Here is a 12,347-nt window from a genome sequence, read left to right on the forward strand (position 1 = left end):
GTTAGAGAAATTTAAGGATTGTGAGAATGGACAACCTGAAAAGTCAGATTTTGACTGTAATTAAGATGGCCGCAGACATGTGCTGTCTATTCAAGGTAACCTACAGGACACCGGAAAAGAAGTAGGAAATGATGTAGAGAAGCCAGAAGGGGGAGGAGTCAGAAGGAAATGACATAGAGAAGCCAGAAGGGGAGGAGCCAGAGTAGGAGACGTGCAAAAAGTTGTCAGAGAAGGAAATGACAAAGCGGAGCCAGAAGGGGGAGGAGTCAGAGAGCATGGCGGAGATCAGTTTCCAAAAATAGAACAGGCTAAATTAGGGATTAAACTTAGGAAGAATCTTTTGGATATATGCAAATTATTACCTGCATATAATCCCAAAATACATGTATGCAGAAATTCAGAAATATTTGAAAGTAGTGTTGAAAAGTTAAATTTAACCAATAGTGAGAAGACTCAAATATTTCATATGTGGATACCCAAAAATCTTTCCAGACAGCTGGTATTAAAAAAGTCTTCTGACAATGGGACATTTGATTGTTCAAATGATGATGAAATCACGAGGCTGAGAAATCTTATTTTTTGTGACAGGAATGAATCTGATCCAAATTATGAGATGTTGCAGAAATTACAAATTGAACAGAATGAAAGTACGTTCTCATTTATGTTTGTTTTTGAACGTTTATATTGGGCGGTTATTCCAAATGTCAGACCGAGTGAAATAGTACATTTGTTCGTCAAGAAATTTAATAAAATTCTTGATACTAAAACCTGTGCTATAGCATTAAAGAAACGGAATCTATTCGAAAGTACCCAATTTATCGATTTTGTTAGAAATTACCAAAAGCAATCAAAACAGAAATTAATTAATTCTGTGAAACCAAAAAAGGAGAGATTCTGTGAAAAATCAAGTGTCTCCCAGATCCAAATATTCCTGTGACAAAATGTATGAAATTCGTAGGAAATTGCATGTAAATTACAAATCATACATTCCATCACAATTATTATCTTCACAGGAAAAACCCTCGCTTCCTTTATCTCCAAAGGAGAGACTTGTCACAAGATCCCATACTGATGATCTCAGACAGGTTATTTTTAAAAGCCCTGACAGACAGAAACAGGTGATGAACTCTCCTGAAAGAAATATTTTGTCTCATGAGTTAACGGAGTTACAAAATAATTTCATAGATTCCAAAAGTTTAAAAATGTTTTTATTAGATCAAATCTTGGAAGAAAAACTTACGTTGGTTTTCAGTTTGGGTAGAAGGGAATTTCTGAATTAATAAAATAATGGTGATTCGTATTTGATATTCATAATTATTCATATACAGTGAATCTTTTCATTACGTATATGTATGTATGTGTGTGTATATATATATATATATATATATATATATATATATATGTGTTCATACAGCATATTATATATTTAAAAGTAGTGATAGTAAAATCAAAGTTATATTTTCATTTAGTTAAATGATAGTTACATTTTATAAATTAATAATTTGATCTATGTATATGAATAATAATATTTAATATTTAATAATAAGAGAAAGTAACTTATTTTAAGTGTTTCATTTTTTATCATAAATATAATAATTTTATTCTTTTATTTCCCTCAGAATTTATCAGTAAAGCAGATTGATGAATTATTAACTTTTTATTTATAAATGTATTCTTATCCACAAAAAGGTAACATATATCTTATGTTGTGTAAGGCTAATTGGGAAAAAACGTGCTAATTTGAATTATTGCTATTCTCTCAGGAGGAATATATTAGTTTAACATTTTTCTTTCAGGAATATGAATATACATATCTCCCTTAAGTGCGATTTGAAATGTAATCTGAGTTTTTATAGTGGAATGCTTAAATTGGCTTGCTTTGTTTGGAATGGAATATTTTTTTGTATTTAACCAATAAGCATGTGATTTTGAATACTGAGCTAATAATAATAAATGACTGTCCTGTTAGAGGTCAAACGTACAGTATGTGACTATCAAAGGTACCTGTTACTCATGAGTATATGTAATTAATTATTTGTATTTTTCAAGAAGTACTTCAAATTAGTATCATATGTTTAAAATGCGCATAGACAAATTGAAAATCAAAGTGGTTATGTGTTTGTCAATGTTTGTCTGTATGTGAATAGTTTTGTATATACTCGTACAGTGAGGCAGTCTAATTGACTGAACAGCTGTGGACTGAAATTCTATCTCAAGAGAAGTCTTTGAAGCTTCCAAAGGAAAAAAAGGCAACATTTTTTTTACTTCTAAGTTAGGTATATATATGTATGTATATTATTAGAATAAATAAGTTATAGTACATAAGTATTAATACTGAAGGAATTTATACAGAATATATCTTATTCATAGATATATTTCTTTAGTATAGATGTGTTAGGATCTATATCAAAGGTTTACTCTGAAGAATCATATTCTAGAAAAAGTATTTTTAATGTTTTGATTTTATACAGTTTTGTGTTACTTATTTTATTTTACTGATACACAGATTGGTAATCATTTTCTTTTCAAATATGAAAGAAATATTTATAATATGGTCTTGAAGATATACAATATAAATTTTAATTTAATTTAATCTTGACATATTAATTTTTTTATAACATAAAATTTCATGATATTAAAAGGAAAAGGTTAGGTTTTAATTACATATTTATATTTGATTAATATATGTGTCTACAGAATACTTTAATAGTCAATATTAATTGGGTACAAAGGAAAATTGGGAATAAAAAAAAATATTTGAAGTATGGTAATCACAATGCATTTATATACTAAAGAAGAGTATTATCAGCAAGGTTACATGACTTAATTATTTTCATAGGTTAATGATATGATAGGTATGGAAATCATACAAGATATTGGTAATATGAAGGTTATGTGTTATTAAGGACATAACTGTCATATACATAGAAGGTCTTATTTTTATTCCAATTTTTATTTTTATTCCAATTTTAATTTTTCCTTTTTATTCCTATTTTTATTTTGATTATTTTTTATTCAATATTCAAATTTTTTATCAAAATTTTAAATTCTATAATTTTTATTTTTCTAATTTTTAATATCTCAATTGAGGAAACACTTCAATATTTAGTTGCGTAATATTTAATATAAGAATATTATGTTATTAAATATGAATCATATTAAAAGGGAAAGTTCAAATTTTTGGAAGAAAAAAACACTTCATTCATCAATATATTCAATTATTTACTTCCTAGTAATACATTTTTCTTTTATTAGTATGTTAACACAATAAGGACAAATATTGGTTATAGTTACATAGTTTCTTATATAGTAGGTTATTTAATAAATAATAGACAAATCAAATAAATTAGAGTAATAAAGATGGAAGATCTAGGTTTACCTTCATATATATTATATTATTTTTTTTAATCAATAATAATCATTTATAATGAGTAATATTGTGTTTTGATGGAATCATCCAGTCTTTTCTAAAAAGGTTATTTGTTTTGTTTTTTAATTTTACAAATGATCTAACTAAATAAGCCACATTGTTGCCTTTCATATTTATAATAGGTACATATTATATTCTTTTATGTTACATTTTGGTTACATTCAACACACTGCCACCTATGGGTTTGGAAAGGTAATTACATCAATGACAAAAAAGGTTATTACATGAAATACTATTGTCTGTACCATTATGTAGTATTATTTTATCATTCTAAGTATCAATTATATTAATACTTCTACGATAATAATAATGACATGGTATTATAGTATTAGAGTTATGATATGCTGTGACATTTATTAGTGGTAGTATCATTGCCATATTTGGTATCTAGTTTAGGGAATGAAGTCTTCAATCAAGATTACAATAAGATAAAAGACTTTTATTATTTCTTCTAAAGTAAAAAGGGATTCTACAAAAAAGTTGTAAAAGCTGAAACTCAAAGGTCCAAAAGGTAACGTCTCAAATAAGACTGTGTTAAATAATACACTTACCACTGCGGGACCTCAGCGAAGACGGTGATCTTATGGCACCAGGATGGACAATGCTATAACACATGGTCTCTGCATTAAGACCTCACCACAGTTACCAAGGAGAGCAATAAAGTGTTAAAGTTAACTCCTGTTGTGCTGACCAAGAACGTCTCAACACCTGTCCAAGGAATGACAACAGGCAGCACGGAGGATAAAGGTGACTAATGTAAATTACACTGCACAGACATCAAAGACCTATGCTATTCTTCTACACTTATGAACTGTGGTTTATCAACATTGATGATGGACTTTGAATAAATAAATGGACTTTGCAATAAAGAATAAAGTTTATGGATCTAACAATGATAAATGCAATAATGGACTGTATTAAATTGATAACCAATCATCTTTTATCAAAGGATCTATTTCAAAAGACTGTGTTTATGCCAGATTACATCGGAGATAAGAAGACATCATCCCAGAGGACATCAGATGGTGACCGGATCTGTTTTATGTTTTTTTAGGTTTAGGAAAGTATAATTATGTATTTTATATAATTATCAGTCACGGCCTACCATAACATGAATTCACATTATTATATTGTTGAACATACAACATGAATAATGCAAATTGATTATTATTCATCATTATTATTGACATTAATCCATTATCGCCAAAAAAGGAAAGAAGATCTGTTATTTTAATGATGTATTAATTCATTTTCGGGGTTTCATTATTAATAATAATAATAATAATAATAATAATAATTTACCCGCCTCAAGGGGGGATTGTAAAACTGTAAAAACATTAAAATTAATACATCTAGTTATCAAACATTTTATAATAGGACATATTATATATGTTCACAGTTCTGTCTATATTGGAAGGGCATAGCTTATTGATAACAGTTCTTATGAGGAATAAATATTAAGGTGTCTGTATTGATATATCTATATAGATAAGTGCTGACATAGTATGGTGTATATATATATTATCCGGATCTTTCCAGTTACTGTAAGCAGATTACACCATGTAACATGCGTCCAGCAGTAATTTCCCTATATGGTCTAGACAGCTGTCATATATATCATGATACGAGGGAGGGGGGCTCTCTCTCTCACAGAAGCACATGTCAGGCTATTGAGAGCCTGTTCAACGGATCCATGCAGCCCTCCACGAAGTAACATGCTGTCAGGTCTCCAGAATAATTCCATTCAGGATCCAAGGAGAGATGGATGAAGATTTTCTATTGATTAGTATGGACTAATTATTAACTTTTTACGTAAGCAAACAAGAATATTATTTTTCCTTTCTGTAACCGAATTTGACAACCATTTTATTAGATATATAATACATTTATTTTTTATACATTTTGAAGTCCATTTTTATCACGTATTTCAAGAAAAATATATTTAAGAGCATATTTTTAACAAGGTGGGAAAGAGATGGGGACCGGGGTGGGGGGCACTTTGGCCACACTGGAGGACTAGACTTCTCTCCCATCTGACATGTTTGATCATGCCAGGTGGGAGATAAATACATTTTTACCGGCACTTCCATTTTTTGCAACGTGATGATGGTTATACGGTGTATACCGGTGATCACGTGACCGGGGACCGGAAAAAACGTCCCGAATGATGAACTTATGCATGTTAATACTACATATTAGTTCAAATAAATATATATTAGTTCATTAAAAAAATCCATACTAATTTATATCATTATACAGTACTTTTCATAAAAGAATCTTTTTAATAGATCTTCCGCAATAGCTAACTTTGACACTGCCCATATATATCCTTTAACCTTTCATTCCACTAATCAGGCCTACCAGTTTGTCCCAATATCTTTATATCTGTTTGCTTTTTATTCTTTACCTTTATTCTTTATCTTTGCTTTTTATTCTCCAACTTCGCTTTCTCCTCAAAGTCTATTCATATATCCACCAGGAACTTTACTCTGCCCTTCTCTATCCTTATCACTACCTCCACCTGTCCTATATAACTAATAGGGCACCATATATTCATGTACTTTGAGACACTCCCAGCATATCAAACACATTAAAGCACCCACTCTGCCATTCCCATTACTACCAAGCTGCCACAACATGTCTCACAATACATAAATATCTACTATATCAGTGCATCACTGGTTTTCCAAATGCGCATGCGTCACCATCTCCATAACCACCAGGATGTTCTAGTATACCATTACATAGATTCACCATAATGCGCATGCGCCAGCCACCCAGATGCTTTCCAGTGCGCAGGCGCAGACTCTGGTCAGTACACCAACACACCGTCATCTCCCTGCAGTGTGTGAGACGGCAAATACGCACACGCCGGTCACTCAGGTGCTCTTTAGTGTGCAGGCGCCAGCGTCCCACGTTACACTGAGACATGTCACAACCCTGTAATACACAAGATGGCCAGTGCGAAGGCGCCGGGGCTATTTAAAGCCCACGCACTCAGACCAGGACAGGGCTACATCCAGGATAGCACAGGCACGAGAGTGCTCATCACACAAAGGCAATCTACTGTTGTCCATATACTATATTTTTTTTCTCCCTCCTCCTTATATGAGATAACTTGCATTTCCTGACTTAGCTTTCATTTAACATTTCACAAACCCTCATTATCAAAAAACCCTCACATTTCCAGGAGATCAGCATTAATAGGTAGTACATACCTGCCTTACATAGGCTGTCATCACTACCTTTTCCGCCTTTCTAACCTATTAAACCTAATTAAACTTGTATGTATGTATTTTTAATAATTTTCTAATAATTTCACATTTTCTAAATGTTTTTTAATACATCTAGATAATAGATCTATTGAGGTAGGGCATAGATATGCTAACATAGTCTTGTCTATGTATAGTCATCTGGAAACGTCTAGTGGATTACCTCATGCATACAGGAAAACTCCTTAAATAGCCCTTTTGAGCAGCTGCATTGGACATATATACCATGACACATGCTGGGGGGGGAGCACTTCTTCCGAAGATCTTTGCTCAAGCAACACATGCTGGCAGACCCACGGCATGTCTCTATGGCCTAACCCATTCAGGAACCAAGGAAAGATGGATGAGAAACTAGACTTCTACTGATTTTGTAAAGAAATGGACTATTATTTAACTCATCATGTCAGTTAACGAATAATACTATTTTTTTATTTCTGTAACTGAACTAATAAACTGTCCTATTTTAGTCAATCATTTTTACTCAATATAAAATACATCAATTTTTACATTTTTTAAGTCAATTTTTCATGCGCCTCATCATGTAGTTAAAGAAAAATATATGTACGACATTTATTGTAAGACAACATTTGCCGAGCTTCAGCCTAAGTGATTGACACAGCTGTTTTTCCCATTTTGGCATGTGTGGTCATTTTTCATTTTGACGCTGGCTATTGCGGATTTTTTTTATCTCACTTCCCTCACCTTTTGTACAAAGGAGGGCAGTGCTGATGAATAACAAATTTGTCCAAAAGCTTCAGGGAATTGCACAGAACTGTGTCTAAATCAAATGAGAACCTAAAAATACGGATGAGGTTTCAAGAGTTGGTTTAAATTAAATTTGAAGAGTTCGCAAAGCCACAGAAGATCATCCATTGACGTGTCTTTGGAGGAAAAGGATAAGTCAGTCCATAAGAAGTACTACAAGTGCTGAACAAGGGTAGTTACCAAAATATGTCACACAAAGGGGAAAGACACAATGTCTGACGGTAGCAGTGCACCATCATATCCCCATTCACCACACCTCCCCTACGAATGCCACGTGCCGAAACACGTGTTGGTTTGGCGTCGGCACGGCAGCGGGACATGACTGCAGGTAAACCCTCTCCACTACGTAGCTAATGCCTCTTCCATCTGATCAATTGCCCGGGTATTAACCTAGTTATTATTTTCCACTATATCTACTATGCATTAACACTCAGAAATGAGTACCCACATGGGTTTTATGCACTACTTCAATATAAATTCCCTGCACTATAGTCCTGCACTTTATTTACTGTGTGAGATTATTTACAAATTTATTTAATATATTTATTTATTTCATACTCAGGTGTCACTTTTTGTATTATATTTTGTGCAATCTTGTGCTATACGTGAAATTAATTATCTGGTATACATACATTACCCTGGGCATCTAATTTTCTACAATTTTTATTACAATTTACACTATAACTTGTGGAGCTATTTAATGCATTTCTGTGACTCTGTACTTACCTTTGTCCCCCATCGTGCTGTCCTTTTGTGCAATTTGCACTTTTATCTTGTTTTTAAACTATTCATTAATAAAACTTGTTTTTATTGTTATTATCTGTGTATTGGCTATATTTTGTTTATAGGGTTATAAAGTGCTGAACAAGGCGAGTCAAGTCATAAAAGAGTTATAAGCCAAGGTAAGACAATGAATTAAAATGATTTTTCTGAACAAAATAAGCATTTAGATAAGTCTAGCTTAGCGAATTTATGGCTAGGCTTATATGCTGAGTGTGAACTTGCAAACTCACTAGTAAATTCTAAGATGTCTTTTAAAAATTAGAAAGAGAAGCTCAGAAATATATTGCATCTAGTCCAGGAATTGTACAACTCAGTGTTAGAGAAATGTAAAGATTCTGTAAAAAATGGAACCGTACAATCTGAAAGGTCAGATATTAATATTGTTTGTAATGCTCCTAATGAGGATCATCCACAAGATGGCTGCAGACATGTGGCGTCCATTGAAGGTGACCTTGAGGACACCGAAAATAATGCAGAAAAAGAAGGTGGAGAGGGAGGAAATTACATAGATCACAGCTACATACGTAGCTGTGATCAGCAGATAGATAAGAGCGATCGGATTGCTGATCGCTATAGCCCCCTAGGGGAACTAGTAAAATAAAAAAAAAGTTAAAAAAAAGATTTAAAAAATTAAAAAAAACAAAAAAACCTAAAAGTTCAAATCACCCCCCATTCGCCCCATTGAAAATTAAAGGGTTAAAAAAATAAAAAATATACACACATTTGGCATCACGTGCGCCACTTTTTTCGGACAAACTTCCGATTTTTTTTGTAACCCCTTATATAAAAGTAAACCTATACATGTTTGGTGTCTACGAACTCGCACTGACCTTAGGCATCACACCCACACATCAGTTTTACCATATAGTGAACACAGTGAATAAAAGATCTCAAAAACCATAGTGCTATCGCACTTTTTTTGCAATTTTTCTGCATTTGGAATTTTTTTGTCGTTTTCCAGTACACTATATGGTAAAACTTATGGTTTCATTTAAAAGTACAGCTCGTTCCGCAAAAAATGAGCCCTCACATGACGATATTGACTGAAAAATAAAAAAGTTACGTTTCTCAGAAAAAGAATGGCGGAAAAAAAAAACGGAAAGCGAAAAATCGGCCGGTCGTGAAGGGGTTAAAAAGGTCTTCTGAAAATGAGACATATGAGTGTCCAAATGATAATGATATTGATAGGCTGAGTAATCTAATTTTTTGTGAAAGGAATGAATATAGTCCAAATTATGAGATGCTGAAGGAATTACAAATTGGACAGAATGAGGGCACGTTCTCATTCATGACCATTTTTGAACATTTGTACAATACAGTCATTACAAATATGAGACCAGAATCTATGATTCACACATTTGTCAAAAAAAATTAAATTTTTGGATGCTAAAACTTGCACTATTGCATTGCAGAAAAAGTCCTTATTTTAATGCACAAAATGTATTGATTTTGTTAGGAATCACCAAACCCAATCAAAACAGAAATGAATGCTGTAAAACCAAATGTGACATTTTATGAAAAAACATCAACGTCCCCTAGATCAATATATTCCTGTGACAAAATATATGAAATTCATAGAAAATTGCATCTCCGCTACAAGCCATATGAGATGTCATGTGCACATGGTACATATCCTATTGCCTTGTCCCCCACGAAGCAAAAGATTGCCACAGGATCTGACACCCTGAGACTAGTGACTTCTAAAAAAAAGGGTTGACAGACAGAGACAGGTGGAAGCCTCTGACAATGAGGTTCTCTCTTTCACACAATGTAATGTAAGAGGAGCGCCCAGTCACACAACTTTTTTAGGAAATACAACGATTTTGAGATGGGGATTAATGGGAAGGATTTTTGAGTAAAAGATGAGATTGACATTTAGAATTGGCTAATATGCAAAGTTGGGAAATTCATAAATTATTCATATACAGTATCTATGTATTACAGATTATATCACATTATAGATTTATCTATATACGGTAGGTATATTGTATACTTAAAATTAGTTACAGTATAATCAAAGTTATATTTCCATTTAGTTAAAGAAATTATAGTCAAATTTCATGAATTAATACATTTCATCTCTGTATTTGAATAGTAATATTTTAAATTTAATAAGAAGTAATAAGTATAATTTATTTTAAGTGTTTCATTTTTACCATAAATATGATAATAATTTTATTATTTTTATTTTTTTTAAAATTTCTCTGCAAAAGCAGATTTCATGAATTTTTCTTTATAAATTTTTTCTTGTGTTCGAACAGGTAAAATATATATTTATATCGTGTAAAGGCCGCTTTACACGCAGCGACATCGCTAAAGTGATGTCGTTGGGGTCACGGAATTCGTGACGCATATCCGGCTTCTTTAGCGATGTCGTTGCATGTGAAACCTACGAGCGATTGAAAAAGGTCGCAAAATCGTGCAAAATCTTTAATAGTTGACATGCTCCCCTATTCCCAATTATCGTTGCTGCTGCAGGTACGATGTTGTTCTTCGTTGCTGCGGCAGCACACATCGCTATGTGTGTCACCGCAGGAACGAGGAACCTTACCTTACCTGCGGCCGCCGGCAATGAGGAAGGAAGGAGATGGGCGGGATGTTCGTCCCGCTCATCTCCGCCCCTTCGCTTCTATTGGGCGGCCGCTTAGTGACGTCCCTGTGACACTGAACGAACCGCCCCCTTAGAAAGGAGGCGGTTCGCCGGTCAGAGCGATGTCGCTAGGCAGGTACAGTGCCTACAAGTAGTATTCAACCCCCTGCAGATTTAGCAGGTTTACACATTCGGAATTAACTTGGCATTGTGACATTTGGACTGTAGATCAGCCTGGAAGTGTGAAATGCACTAAGAATGTTATTTCTTTTTTTTTAAATTGTGAAAAGTTTATTCACAGGGTCATTTATTATTCAACCCCTCAAACCACCAGAATTCTGTTTGGTTCCCCTAAAGTATTAAGACGTATTTCAGGCACAAAGAACAATGAGCTTCACATGTTTGGATTAATTATCTCTTTTTCCAGCCTTTTCTGACTAATTAAGACCCTCCCCAAACTTGTGAACAGCACTCAAACCTGGTCAACATGGGAAAGACAAAAGGAGCATTCCAAGGCCATCAGAAACAAGATCGTGGAGGGTCACAAGGCTGGCAAGGGGTACAAAACCCTTTCCACTGTTGGGAGCATCATCCGGAAGTGGAAGGCTTATGGAACTACTGTTAGCCTTCCACGGCCTGGACAGCCTTTGAAAGTTTCCACCCGTGCCGAGGCCAGGCTTGTCCGAAGAGTCAAGGCTAACCCAAGGACAACAAGGAAGGAGCTCTGGGAAGATCTCATGGCAGTGGGGACATTGGTTTCAGTCAATACCATAAGTAACGTACTCCACCGCAATGGTCTCCGTTCCAGACGAGCCCTTAAGGTACCTTTACTTTCAAAGCGTCATGTCAAGGCTCGTCTACAGTTTGCTCATGATCACTTGGAGGACTCTGAGACAGACTGGTTCAAGGTTCTCTGGTCTGATGAGACCAAGATCGAGATCTTTGGTGCCAACCACACACGGGACGTTTCAAGACTGGATGGCACTGCATACGACCCCAAGAATACCATCCCTACAGTCAAGCATGGTGGTGGCAGCATCATGCTGTGGGGCTGTTTCTCAGCCAAGGGGCCTGGCCATCTGGTCCGCATCCATGGGAAGATGGATAGCACGGCCTACCTGGAGATTTTGGCCAAGAACCTCCGCTCCTCCATCAAGGATCTTAAGATGGGTCGTCATTTCATCTTCCAACAAGACAACGACCCTAAGCACACAGCCAAGAAAACCAAGGCTTGGTTCAAGAGGGAAAAAATCAAGGTGTTGCAGTGGCCTAGTCAGTCTCCTGACCTTAACCCAATTGAAAACTTGTGGAAGGAGCTCAAGATTAAAGTCCACATGAGACACCCAAAGAACCTAGATAACTTGGAGAAGATCTGCATGGAGGAGTGGGCCAAGATAACTCCAGAGACCTGTGCCGGCCTGATCAGGTCTTATAAAAGACGATTATTAGCTGTAATTGCAAACACTTGCCAATATAGCTTACTATGGTGCTATCGAGATTCTTCTGT

The 12,347-nt window shown here is 34.5% G+C and overlaps 1 protein-coding gene across 1 annotated transcript in view; it reads right to left on the minus strand.

Moving 5' to 3' along the window:
* LOC142312972 (uncharacterized) overlaps window positions 1–8,206 on the minus strand; it is a 53,920-nt gene extending 45,714 nt beyond the window's left edge. Inside the window, exon 1 of the mRNA XM_075351961.1 lies at window positions 8,194–8,206. Coding sequence (XP_075208076.1) covers window positions 8,194–8,206 — 13 coding nt within the window. The remainder of the gene's footprint in view (window positions 1–8,193) is intronic.
* Between the last annotated feature and the right edge of the window lie 4,141 nt (window positions 8,207–12,347).

The sequence above is a fragment of the Anomaloglossus baeobatrachus genome, chromosome 5 (genome assembly GCF_048569485.1).
Source record: "Anomaloglossus baeobatrachus isolate aAnoBae1 chromosome 5, aAnoBae1.hap1, whole genome shotgun sequence".
Classification (NCBI taxonomy): Eukaryota; Metazoa; Chordata; class Amphibia; order Anura; family Aromobatidae; genus Anomaloglossus; species Anomaloglossus baeobatrachus.